The sequence below is a fragment of the Ursus arctos genome, unplaced genomic scaffold, assembly GCF_023065955.2.
Source record: "Ursus arctos isolate Adak ecotype North America unplaced genomic scaffold, UrsArc2.0 scaffold_1, whole genome shotgun sequence".
NCBI lineage: Eukaryota > Metazoa > Chordata > Mammalia > Carnivora > Ursidae > Ursus > Ursus arctos.
The window spans coordinates 52,296,235-52,309,983 of NW_026622763.1; the positions used below are offsets into that span (position 1 = coordinate 52,296,235).

At 41.1% G+C, this 13,749-nt stretch overlaps 1 protein-coding gene across 9 annotated transcripts in view; it reads left to right on the plus strand.

Moving 5' to 3' along the window:
* RAPGEF4 (Rap guanine nucleotide exchange factor 4) overlaps positions 1 to 13,749 on the plus strand; it is a 273,452-nt gene that overhangs the window by 211,866 nt on the left and 47,837 nt on the right. For all 9 annotated transcript variants that reach the window (XR_008961468.1, XM_026492545.4, XM_057318641.1 and 6 more), the window contains 5 exons: positions 738 to 798; positions 2,726 to 2,802; positions 3,238 to 3,384; positions 5,218 to 5,333; positions 10,564 to 10,652. Coding sequence is in view for 8 of the 9 variants with exons in the window: in XM_026492545.4 (XP_026348330.2) it covers positions 738 to 798; positions 2,726 to 2,802; positions 3,238 to 3,384; positions 5,218 to 5,333; positions 10,564 to 10,652 (490 nt within the window). In the remaining variant the exon portion in view is untranslated. The remainder of the gene's footprint in view (positions 1 to 737; positions 799 to 2,725; positions 2,803 to 3,237; positions 3,385 to 5,217; positions 5,334 to 10,563; positions 10,653 to 13,749) is intronic.

Below are 13,749 nucleotides of genomic sequence, written 5' to 3' on the forward strand. Positions count from 1 at the left end.
CACCTCAGCTGGGCTGCCCCTGCACATGTAGGCATCATGAGCTCATGCTGTAGAGGGAAGTGAGGGGAGACCCCTTTTCCCTACCTGTGCTCCAGGTTCCCAGCATGCTCCTGCTGTGACTTGCCCAACTTGGTGGAATTGAGAGGACTGTGGGGAGTCTCCTCTTCTAGCTCAAACCCCGGGTACCCAGGCATTATGGGAAATTCTCAGGTCACTTCGTTCTTAGGAAGATAGAGCCAAAATTTGGACCATAATTTAGAATTTTAAAATAATTAGCTAGGTAGGAATATAAATCTGCTCATACATTTAGGCTTAATTATTCACCTTGGAGACATTGACTTTTCCAACACATGGGTAGCGATGCATTATGTGCGATGTAAGGAAGAGCCTCTCACAGCAACAGAGTCCTATGATATTGTAGGTGCTCTCCTTCCACCTTCCCACCCAAGATGGATGACTGGCAGAGAAACTGGCTAGTTCTGACACGTGAAGCCATGTTTTAAATGGCTTCTGGGGAGATTGTCTTGTATGAGTTAGCCTACAAAATAGCTTTTGTCAGAGCCTTAAGAATCTGGTGGCGAATTTCGTGAAAGTGATTCTAGATGAGAGTAGCAGCCGGCAAAGTGGGGGATGGCTGTGAGGGCAGAAGGGCACAGTCGGCGCTGCTTGGAAGGAGAACAAGTCCCGCCCCACCCCCCAAGTCTGCCTTTTCCGAATTCTTTCTCTTTTTCTTCTAGGTGAAACGGGAGTTAGCAGGTGTTCTCATTTTTGAGTCTCATGCCAAAGGAGGAACTGTGTGTAAGTAAACGCAATGGAACATTGTGTCTGGCGAGCCTCTCTCAAGCACAGGCCATGGGAACCTGACTGCAAATGCTTTCCTTTTTTGGCCCCAGGTCAGACTTAGCAAAATGTCATGTGGCGGTTTGGTTTCTTGGGGACCAGCGTTTATTCTCAGCATGCGTCCTTTCCGCTGCTGCACGCTGGTTTTCCAGTACCAGCTTGGTACCTCTTGCCGGCCTGAGTCCCTGCTTGCTCCCTGCTGATTCAAAGCAGTGTTTAAAGCGGGGCGGGGGGGGGGGGGGGATGCAGTGACTTCATCTGGGAAGGACCCTACGCAGGACCTTTTCACAATGACTTCACTTCAGTTTGGTTTTCGGAGAACAAGTCTGTCACTCAAGATCCCTAGTTAGAACGATAAACGACCCTGCTTGCTTTTTCTTCTCTCACTTCCACAATCAGCTCCAAACCTGAGAGAATTTCTTTGCCCCAGATGCTAATGCAATGCTAGTATATCATTATCTCTCCAGAATCCAAGTTCCTTAGTTCTGTGCTGGTATTCTGAAGCAAGAGATTGAAATTTGATATTACTAAATGTGAACAAAACTCTTTAGGCCATCATTTTCCCCAAGTTCTACAAAATCACTCTTGACAAACATGGTTCATGGTCTTCTCAAGTCTCTAATCTCCCATGGAAAATCAGAAGACACATCAGCACGCTAAGGTTCTCAGAAATTCTGCAATAAAGAAAAATGTTCTCTCCATTTTAACTGACACTTTTTAAACATAGTGAAACATAGGGCACTTTTTTAAATGGTCACCTGTCACGTTTTCAAGAGATATTCTTTGGAAAACCTTGCCCTTTCTTCAGACCATGTTAGTCAAATAAGCAGGAACATGAATCATAAAAACAAAAAGTTATAAAAATTACGTTTCAAAATGTTTTACGTTTAGTCACCAAAAGTAGTATTCCTAACATGGATGTTTATTTTGGTAAGAATGTTTTTTCTTTGCATTTTAAAGGTTCACTTTAGTATTTATTATTTTTATCATCTCTGATGACTTATAATTTCTCATTTATTTTTTTCATTCAAACTCCTGCTTGTTTTCATTTTATTAAAAATAAATATTTAAGTATGGCATCTGGGTGGCTCAGTTGGTCGTGTGTCTGACTCTTGGTTTTGGCTCAGGTCATGATCTCAGGTTCGTAAGATTGAGCCCTGCATCGGACTCCACACTCAGCACAGAGTCTTCCTGAGATTTTCCCTCTCCCTCTCCCTTCGCCCCTCCCCCTGCTTGCTTGCTCTCTCTCTTAAATAAATAAAATCTTTAAAAAGAATAGAGATTGTTACAAGCACCTTTTTCATCTTCATCAAGCACTAACATTATACCATTTTTTTCATATTTTCTAAAGAATGAAATTATAGATACAGTTGAAGACCCCTTGTTCCTTCCTTTATGTCATTCTTTTCTTCCCTCCCCAAGGTAACTCCTACCCTATATGTAGTGGGTGTCATTGCAACCCATTTTTAAATAATATGTAGATATATATCCATAAACAATATGTAATGCTGATTTGCATGTTTTCAAACTTCACACTGATGGTCAGATTACTTTTAAAAACTATTTTCTATAGCATAATAAGTTTTGATGAATTGTGGGGGGATGTTATTTATTGCTTTAAGAAATGGATTGCTGATGCATTGCTCTCTCGTAAATTCATATCTTTAGAGCATAGCAAATAGCACAGTATTTCTGTTCCTTTCACATTCTATAGAAAAGGAGATACTATTCCATCTGAATAAGTTAGTATTTGCCAGTAATTTTTTTTTCCTTCTGGAATAAATGCATAATTCTGGGGACTTAAAAATGATGATTTGATAAGCTGTAATTTATATTGATGTGCTTCTATTCTTGTCATAAGTCTTTTCATCTTTTTTGTATCTAGTGTTTAACCAGGGGGAAGAAGGCACCTCCTGGTACATTATTCTAAAAGGATCAGTGAATGTAGTCATTTATGGCAAGGTATATATATCTTTTTCTTTTTGAAACTTTATTATGCTCCATTTACTAGTGTGGCTCTAAGTATTAACAATGCAGTGCTACAATTAAACTTGCAACAACATTGTTACTCAATGTAGAAAAGACATTATAGCATCTCTAATCATAGATTATCTAAATTATACTCAGTAAAATTGAACTTTCTGGGGCTCATCTCTTTAGAGTTGTATACATTTAAAATAAATACATAAAATGTATACACTTAAGTTAGGCCATAACCCATATTACTCAATGAAAAAAAATAAAACGTAATGTAATTATGTAATTCTCCTTGGCATCCCTGGGTGCAGCCCATTTATACATACAGTGTGTGAGGGTAAGGGGATCTTGTGGTGTGAGGTGAATGGGTGTTGCTCAGAATCAGGGACCCTCTTCATCAGAATGTTCTGCTCCCTCCAGGGTGTGGTCTGTACTCTGCATGAGGGGGATGACTTTGGCAAGTTAGCACTAGTGAATGATGCCCCAAGAGCTGCTTCTATCGTCCTGAGAGAAGACAACTGCCACTTCTTAAGAGTAGACAAGGAGGACTTCAACCGGATCCTGAGGGTGAGTCCAACGTGTGGCCGAGGGGCATCTCCTTTTTCCTTTTGCCAGGCAAGCAAAGATTGGAGTGTGGTGTTCATTGAGCAGTACTGCAACAACTTAATGCTCTAGGAACAAAGAGCCTTGGTTACAGACCTGGTATGGTCACTGTGCTGGTGTGCGTTCTGGGATCCAAAAGGGGTATTCAGTAAAGCTGCAAATGTGGCGTGTGTGCTGGACCAGATAATTGTACACCACCCCTACCGGCCCATGAGAATTAAAGAAAAATAGGAATTGCCTTGGCCAAATGTCAAAGTCTGAGACGTTTCTCTTTGGCAATTCTAAGTTTGCCATTTTGTATCCTTTCCCACCTCACTTTCCAGCTCTTTCTCCATCCTAGACCTTCCTAGTCTCCACCTCTTGTCTCTTCCCAAATTTGAACCTTTCCCATATCATCACACCCTCTCCTAATTTATTGAGTGATTACATTTTAGCAGGAATTAACATCAGTCATGGTTACTACAACCAAGCATTTTCATTTCAAGTGCTTTATGTCAAACTGATTCATACTAAAGGAATTTCAGACTTCAGCAGGTAGGTGAAGAATAATTGAGGTGATGGAGACATAAAACTGCACTTAGAATTGTCTCTGCCGATGGGCCTAATCTAAGCTTGTTAAAGTATTTGTGAGCATGGTGATGTTGAGAAGAGATGGTCCCTTCCCCACTCCCTACACACACACACATGCAGCCCCTAGTCCCTTGGGAGGGTCGACCTAGCTTTGGCTGGTAAGCCTGATCGTGGCCTGCTGGGGATGATGACAATGTCCCATCCCGCAGGCCATCCCGCCCCAGCCTGAGTTCCCCCTAGGGTCACTTTATTCTTCCCCCTCTCTGCCTCTCCCAGCCTTCACATCTTTCTCTATCCTACCCTGAAGTCCTAAATGCAGTTTCTGTGCTTTCTGGTACATTTGGCATTACTCCCTGATGATTTACAATGTCATTCTCCATTCCTTATGTATGAACACCTATTCGTACATGGCCTTAAGCATTTGCCTTTGGCAGAAAATTTTCTGACAACAGAGTTTGTCTTAGGAATGCATTCTCTTAATGCAAATAAAGTTAAATTTAAAATTATACCATCGAATAATATAGGGAAAAATGCCTCATGGAATTTGACATGGTTCTTAACTGATGTCTTTTAAAATGGGGACCAAATGATGAGAAAAAGCACATTAAGATTTTTAATTTAACTGTTGAAATGACATTGAAATTTAAAAGTAAACTTTCGTAATTCTTTGAAGCTTACACACACAAGATTTCCACTCAGCCAGAAATAATTCTTTGAAAGAATCAGATTAGGATCATTATTGATACAGTTTATAAAATTAGCCAAAATAACCGAAAAATGTTTTTAATACATTTCAAACAGATTTAAAAAAAAAATAAACAGAGCCTTTTGATGAGAGAGAAAAGGTGCACACCTGTGAAAATGACACACCTTCAGAAGAAAGTCAGAATGCAAAACCTGCCACATAATTCTATAGGGATAAGTGACTTGCTCCCCTGTCTTCCCTCTATGCCACCCTCTCTGAAAGGTTTCTCAGAGCACAACCACACTTCTCTCTCCTCGGCTGTTTTTCTGAATCTGGGATAAAAGCAGAGTTTTAAAACCACATGCCTCAAACCTCATCTGGTCCTCTCTCTGACCATTCCATCCCTGACTTTCAAAATGACTTAATTTGTAGATGCAACAATTAGCATCACAAGCACCAAATGAGTTTCTGAAGCATTTGAAATTTTTTTCATTGTCTGAGAAAACAGCAGCATCTGTATGTGGTGTAATTTGTATTTACAGGACGTTGAGGCGAATACAGTCAGACTTAAAGAACATGACCAAGATGTCTTGGTGCTGGAGAAGGTCCCAGCAGGGAACAGGGCTTCTAATCAAGGAAACTCACAGCCTCAGCAAAAGTAGGTTTGCATCCAACACTGCAATTGCCAGACTATGATTAACCTTTTCACATGGTATCATCATTTCTACAATAGCATGCTCTCCTTTTTTGTGGAAGACGGCAGCGTGTGTGACTTTTTTCTCTCTATTGACTAATCACACATCTTGTGGAGTATAATGTATCCATTTCTGGCACTGCGTGGAGCGTGGTGCTGCCTGGAGTAATTCAGAGGAGACTGGTCCCCTACTCCACAGACGCTCTCTGTCTACGGTGTTCGGCTGTACTGACTTTGGAACTGAAGACGGGGAGAACAATGGAAATAGGAATGCCAGGCAGTGCAAAGGATAGGTAGGCCCCGAGGCGATGAGACCCTTTGGGATTTGAATTTCACGTGTAGGATTTCCCGAGAAGTGTTTTCATCTTACCCAAATGAGCATCTTTGCCAGAAACCCAGACTTCAAATATAAGACAGTCCAGAAGCATCCATGTGACCTTATCCATACTCAGTCCTGCTAACATCAGAAAGAGATTTGCTTCCCACATCTCAGGTTCCCTGTCTAACTTGAACCTTTTTCAGATGTCTGTGTTCAGTTCCATCTTTTGTTGCAACTTCTCGCATAAGGCTGTTTTCCCCATCAAACGTACCAGCGTTCGAATAGGAATACAGGAGAACAAGGAAATGTAGCTTTAAGAAATTGTAGAAGATTGCAGAATCTTGTTTTTAAAGTAAAGATTAATCTTCAATCTTGGAATAATAAAAACACCAATTCTGTAGCTAAAGAAGTGTCACCAAATAGTATGTTGGAAAAGAATGCCTCCCAAGTAATTCTCCTTTGTTTGCAACAAAAATGGGGTGTTCCCTTTAATCAGGCTACTCACAGTAACTGATGAATTTTTACTGTTTAGACTGAAAAAGCCCAAAGCTCAGACATTTTCATCTGGATGAATCAACATATTTTTAAAGAAGGTGGGAAAAAATAGAATATTATTGAATAGCCATAATGTATTTTGCCTGTTCTATGTAATCCTTACAACAAACCCCTTTTAACAGATGGGGAAACTTAGGCTCAGAGAAGCAAGTTACTTGCCCAAGATTACAAAGCTTATAATGATAGAGCTGGCATCAGGTCCAGCTTGACCACCCCAGTGCTTTTGTGCCTTCGGTCATGAAGCTTACTGTAGCCAAATACAGTATGTAAGTACTGTATCCTCAACACTATCACCTAAACTTTGCAGACCAATATATCTCAAAACAGACTATATAAAAAAACTACCCTTTCACTTACAAACCTATAAATTGCCATCCAGAATTCTTTATTATTTTTTTATTTTTTACTACTATCATTCTTAAAAATATTCTTACACAAATGTTTTCAGCAGTCATCCTTTCAGCCCACAGGGGATGAGAATGAAAACATTTTTTTATGTGAAGTTTAGGCCCCTCCCCATTGATTTTCCTTAGTGTGGTTAAACATATCTAGACCATTTTTGGGTGGCAATCCGCATTCCTTAATAGTGCCCAGATGTCTCCGGAAATTTTGCTACCGGAAAAAGGAAGCCTTGAAAATTCTCCTTAACCTTGAAACATTTGACCAAGAAGCCCCTGGAGTCTCACTTCCTTCACCTCTTCATACCATGAGGGAATGATCAAAAGCGTTTGCTTGTTACGACATAGTCCATTCAGAGTGCCTTCCAAATATAGATTTTTTTTTTTTTTTTACGAAATCAAACTAAAGGGAACAGAAGAGGAGAAGCCCATGTATTCAATTTATTTTAGGCCTGGATCTGATTTCCGTTATATCTCCTTTTTTGTGTTCTGTGGACCAATCCAGATTTCTTATATAATTCAAAAACGTGTGCATGTTCACAGCAAACCATTTAAGAAATATCAGTCAGCACAAAATAATGCACTAGGCAAGATCAGCTCCCTGCAGACGAAAAAGCCATTCTCTCAAGGGGTCGTTTACCATGGTGGGCTTTCTGAAGCCAGACCAGAGTTAAAAGGGGGCACCATGTAAGTGAATTTTGGCCTGTTGTTCTGGATAACTTTGATAATATACCAACAATGATGTCTATGGATGGGCTTAAAACTTAGGAACTTTTAGGGCTTCTGTCTTTTCAGAAATCATCCTTTTTGAGCTCAAAGGGGGTCACCACATTGGTGCTGATAGTAATGTTATTTTTCTGATTCACTTTTCCCCTGAAAAATCCAGAACAGTTTTTTTATGTACACATTTTAAACTTCCAAAACTGCCTGACTGCCTAAGCCACTCAACTCTGAGAGTGATATTAAAACATCAATAGCAGGACAGTGTTTCTCATGATGAATAAACTCTCCGAAGCTCTCAAACATTTACCAATTTGAATATCTTCTGCTCTGTGGTTATGTGATTTTAGGAGGAAGTAGAGATTTTGAAGTGACTATTCCTGTTTTAGTTACTGTGTTGCTTTTTCCTTAGACTATCAACCACCCCGTTGCTGAGCTCCATCCTGTTTGCAGAAAGATGGTCTCTTTTAGGCTCTCCTCTCTCCACATGTTTTATTATTGTTGTTCTAAGTGCTGATAGAAGTGTCCTCACTTCCAGACTTGGCATTTGGAAAAGATTTTCTGTCACAAGCTTAAAAGCCCACAGCTTGGAAAATGTAACCAATTGGGGTTCCCCTTAACTTGGACTAGAGTAGATCCTTCATGCAATAAACTGAAGAGAGCCATGCTGTCTGGTATTCAAGTCCCTCCATTTAAACAGAGGTCAAGCAGAGGGCGTCTGGCAGTGTCCAGCCTGACAAAAGCAATAACATGATGTTTCAGCCAAGCCCAGGGCTGCAAGATCACAGATGGCTACGTCTGGCCAGAAGCTACCTGGCCCTGCCTCTTGAGAGTTCCCTGCCCTAAAAGAGTGTCCACACCTGCACTGCCCTCTGTGGAGCTGGGAAGCGGGCTAAGGCAGCCCCAGGCTGTACCACTAGAGGGAGCCGTTGGTAGGAAAAAACAAGATTCCCTGGCGTCTGTGATTGACAAGGCGGACAGAGTTAGAGACGTTGCCTCTCTCTAATGAAGTGACAGTTTCCTATCTTGGCTTACCCCCCCCCCCATGTCTTTATTCTTTTTTGACCAGACATAATGCTCTAGCTAAGGAATGTCCAAACCAAGAACACCAGAACGTGACGCCAACCTGGCAGTTAAACTTCTGAGGAGGGAGCACATTTCAAACTGATTATCCGTTCTGTAGCCAGCTTTAGAGCTACAGCCCACTACCAACAGCTGCCGGGTGCCCTGGCAAGTCCCAGTAACTGGTGTTTGATCTAATGTATTGATACTCTTATTTAAATAAAACTTGTTTTCAGAAACAAACAAGTTCCCGTTCAGAATGAGCTTCAGGCACCTAGACATAGCCTCAGCCCCGAGCATCCTGGCACCCAGACGGAGCAACAGCACGAGAGGCACACTTGTGCTCCAAAGCCAGCCCAGCTCACAGCAGAGATCTGCCCTTAGTAACTCTGTGACCACAGGTCTGCTGCCTCCCCTTGCCAAGCAGCTTCCCCATCTGCAGAGTGAGGATCATATTTAACTAGCAGGAATAAGCACGATGACACTGTTCAGTGCCCACTTAGCTGTTTGGGGTGCAGTAAATACTCCATAGATGCTGATGCCCTCTCCAACCCAGTTCCTTATTTACGGAGTCAGATGCTACTTATCTTGCAGCTCATCTGGTGAGCACGACCTGAGAATCATGTATTTCAGGAATTATTGAAGGAACTCAGCAATTTTCTCCATTTATGTGTTCAAAGTCATTATAGATATACCCTATCCTTTCCTCGAAAAGACAAGAGGAAAAACCCTTGTCTTTTGCCTTATTTATTTGGAGAAAGGAGTGATACTTTTGAGATTAAAATCGATTCTTTATTATTCTATTCCCCCTTTCCTCCTCTAGGCTCCAAAGCCAGGTTTCCTCAAAGATGTAACTCTTCAGCTTCTTTCTGGTCCTCAGTGCACACACACACTCGCATGCACACACAGAATAGTTTTGACTAATGGTCACCTTACCTTTCGGGGAGCCTGCATTTGCTACCTCGTTCAGTCCCAGGCTCGCTCTGCTCAGTCTGTGTTTTCTCGTGCACAGGGTTATATGTTGGATTGCCTCTTCTATACTCCTTCAGGCGGGAGGTAAAGACCTTGAGAATTAATCTTGGGATCTCAACATACTTCCTGCAAGGTCTCAAACAGGCAAGGAAAGGGTGTTGGCGAGGAGACAAAGAAACCTGGGTTCTCCTGGAGCTGAACCACTGCTTTCTGAACATAAGAGAGTTTTATTTTCATTATTGTTTTTCTTCCCGTCATTTGCTCTAAGTGAAATCCCGAGTAAAAAAGCAAAGTCTGAGTTTTAGAATAGGATCACTCAGATCATCTTAATGTATTTTGCCTGTAGTTTTCATTCACTGTTTCGTTGCCATCTTTAATATGACTTTGAAATAACCCACATTCAGTTTAAAACATAAATCTTGTCCTGTGGATTGATGAAACCCATGGATGGATCTTCTGAAATAATAACTGACACCCCCACCCCCAAAATTATAGATATTTGACAGTAAAATAAAGTCTAGATTTTCTACTGTTGATTTATTTCCTATTCAGATGCTACTGGAGTTTGTTTGCTCATTGGTGTTTAGGGTTTTGTTTTCCTTTCCCTTGTTTTATTCTTAGCTGTGTTTCCAAAGCACATACCAGTGTACAGTTGGGAAAGACAGAGCATTCCAGAAATAGGCAGGGGAATCCAATGTGGGACTGAGATTTTGCTACAAATAACCCATATATGGATAACCTAATTTACTGTCACTTCCCCTCACCATCTCCCCCTTCCTGACCTGAGCTGCCCTGTGATTTACATGTTCCTTTCCATTCCCCTTGGAGCAAGGCTGAAGTTTCTCAGTTCCCAGCCTGTGAGAGCCACTCTCCAAGTTTTCTTTAGTTCCATGTAGGGAAAAAAGAATAATGTTTTAGTAAATACTTCAGTTTATGGGGGTTTTCTTCATTGCCTTCCTGTGTGGCTTTTGCAAGGTACATGGTCTCTCCTACCATAAGGAGAATATGGGCCCTAAGTTAAGTCATTATGGTTCTCTGGGACTCCAAACATGAATACATGAAAACCAAATACAATAGAAAACACAAAAACCTTAGATATGTAAAAAGTTATTCATTAATGATTTGCCCACTTTTAGAAAAACTAATGATGTTTTTATTTCTTATCCAGGTATACTGTGATGTCAGGAACACCTGAAAAAATTTTAGAGCACTTTCTAGAAACAATACGCCTTGAGCCAGCTTTAAATGAAGCAACAGGTAAACCCTGAGAACCGTTTTGTATGTCCGTTAAATCCATGCAGAGCACTGTAAAAAAAAAAAAAAAAAAAAAAAAAAAAAAAATTCCTGAATTCATTCTCAGTGTGTGTAGCTACACAGTTTCAGAGGGGAGTTATGTGTATTAACCTTAGAGAGATTCCCACGTGGCCAAGTCAGGGAGCAATCCTTCTGACCCTCCTCTGCCCACTCCAGTTCTGGCTGTCCTTTGTAGATGGCGCAGACTTGTTCATGCATATTAGGAATAGCCTTCCGTAGACATCCATTTAGGTTATCCTATCTGTTGCCATAAGGATTTGAAGCTGTCTCGCTTGTTCCAGCTGAGAGTAAAATGGTTCTGTCTGTGGTTGTGGATTCTTAAGCTGCCCCAGGCTGTCACTGAACACCACCACCTGTGTTCGTCTGCTAGGACTGCCATAACAAAGGACCGCCACATGGGGGGCTTAAACAATAGAGACGTATTGTCTGAGAGTGCTGGAGGCCAGAAGTCCAGGATCAAGGTGACAACAGGGTTGGCTCCTTCAGACGGCCGCTGCGGGGGAGAATCTGTTCGTGCCACTCTCCCAGCTTCCCGTGGCTTGCCGGCAACCCTTGGCATTCCTCGTTCTGTAGATGCTTCATTTGGTCTCTGCCTTCATGTTCTCATGGCGTTTGCCCTGCCTCTTCATGTAGCCTGCCCTCCGTACATCTGCCTTTGTGTCCAAATTTCCCCTTTTCAGAAATGATACCAACTCGTACTGGATTGGAGCTCACACGAATGACCTCTTCTTAACTACATCTGCAAAGACCCTATTTCCAAATAAGATCACATTCTGAGGTATTGAGGGTTAGAATTTCAACATCTTTTTCAAGGGGGGAAACATTCAGCTCATCATACTGCCTTACAGTGAACCAGACCTCTAGATTAAGACTCAGAGATTTGCAGATGAATGAGATGCATTTCACCACTGAACTACATGTTCAGAGTTACGATATTGTTCTCCATTTCAGTTACCATCTCGTACGTGACTTTGGAACAGCACGAATTTAACTTAAAAAAAAAAAAGAAAAATCCTGTGTTACTGTCTCAGAATAATAGGCTACTATTTTAAGCACACCGAGCCCATAGATGAACATTTATCACTAAAAGAAGTTCAAAGATTTATCTCAAATACTTAGTGATAGTTCAAAGCCCAGTTCCATCCCCTTTGCAATATACTCAAGGTAAAGTCATCATTATTATTATATACCTCTGAAAAATATTTTGCCACTGTTTTACATCTTATTTTATCTCCTTATTCCAGCTTCTCATTTTATAAACAGATTATCAGGTTTGTTTTCATGTAGCAAATTACTTGGGGAGTAGTCTATATAAAAGCCAGGATCTCTGACTCCAAAAAGTAGTCATTTTCAGTTCAATAGTTGTTGAGTATCCTGGTGGGCAGACACAAAGCTGGGTCCTTTGGGCTAGGCAAGGTGAACAACAACAACAAAAAAAAACAAAAACCAACAACAACAAAAACCACCCTCCTGTCCTCAGGAAGTTTATAACCTGCTAAAGGACAGAGAGGGATGTGCAAATAACTTGAACATTAAGGCAGAATGTGGTCAGTGGTTCAGGAGGGAACTAGCTGAGGGGACCAGGCAAATAGGCTTTGAAGTGGCCTGCAGGAAGCCGGAGGCTAGTAACGAGAGACTGGGTACAAAGCCTGCCGTGTGGAAGGACCGCGTTAGTACTGACCTAGAAATGGGCAAGGAGGATGAAGTGGTCTGCTTCTGCCAGATTACCATATATTTAAGTGGGAGGAGGAAAGTAAGGTCTAAGAATTTGACTACAGATCTTACAGGGTCTCAAGTGCAAAGCTAAGTAAGCATTGGGGAATGGTTAAAGATGTCTGAACAAGAAGAATGTGAGAAAAGCTTTTTTTGAGACAGGAAACCCTCAATGGACCCATTAGAAAGGGAGTCCTTGCTTCTAGGAGACATACATAAGCCCAACTAAACCAAATTTCTACCTGGAATCAGGGAAAATATAACTGGTCTTTTCCCTCTGATTACTATTTGCCCAGAATGTGTGATTGTCTAGTGCAAGAAACAGCATCTTCTGTAAAGTGAATATTGATTGAAAAGAAAGAATCTGGTACATTAGAGACTATGGCATCTAAGGAACAATCTGTAAGATCTTTACTACACATGAAGAACAAATATATCCTTCCTTTTAAAGTCACCTCTAACAGAGGTGGGGACTAGATTATTGCTTCTTCAGAAACTGAAGCCTAGAGATCAGTGCATTCTGTGGCTGGCATGGAGAATGACTCCTGACCCTTCCATTTTTGTTGTTAGAATGAGGTTAACATCACAATGTAATATCGAACTTCATTCTCTGCATTTTATTTATTTTTTTAATGTTTTTTTTATTATATTATGTTAGTCACCATACAGTACATCCCCGGTTTCCGATGTAAAGTTCGATGATTCATTAGTTGCGTATAACACCCAGTGTACCATGCAATACGTGCCCTCCTTACTACCCATCACCGGTCTATCCCATTCCCCCACCACCCTCCCCTCTGAGGCCCTCAGTTTGTTTCTCATAGTCCATAGTCTCCCATGTTTCATTCCGCCTCCTGATTACCCCCCCTTTCTTTATCCCTTTCTTCATTTTTCTGATTCTGTTCTTTTTACAAGTAATGTTCATGGTTTGGAAATAAAGAACAAATCAGTACCTTTCTCATCATCAAAAATATGAATGTTCTACAGAGTCATCCTGGACACTCAAAGTAACCCTAGTATAGGTCCACGAAACACGGGTGCAGTAGAGTGGGAGACCTTGGCATTTCTGGGTTTATAATACAGCAAGAAATGTCGGAGTTGACAGTGAAACTGGTTTTCATCATAGAAATGAACACCCTGGGTCGGACAGTACATTCTCTTAATTTACCAAAACATCTGTTTTCTGCCTAAGACCCATTAGTTTCCTAAACTTTTTACTTCTATGACCAGCATTAGTCATTGAGTGACTTGAGAAATTATTGTCTAGTAGGAAATGATTTTTTAAATCAGTTCTCAAGAGTTACTGCCTATGAGCAGAGAATGAGAA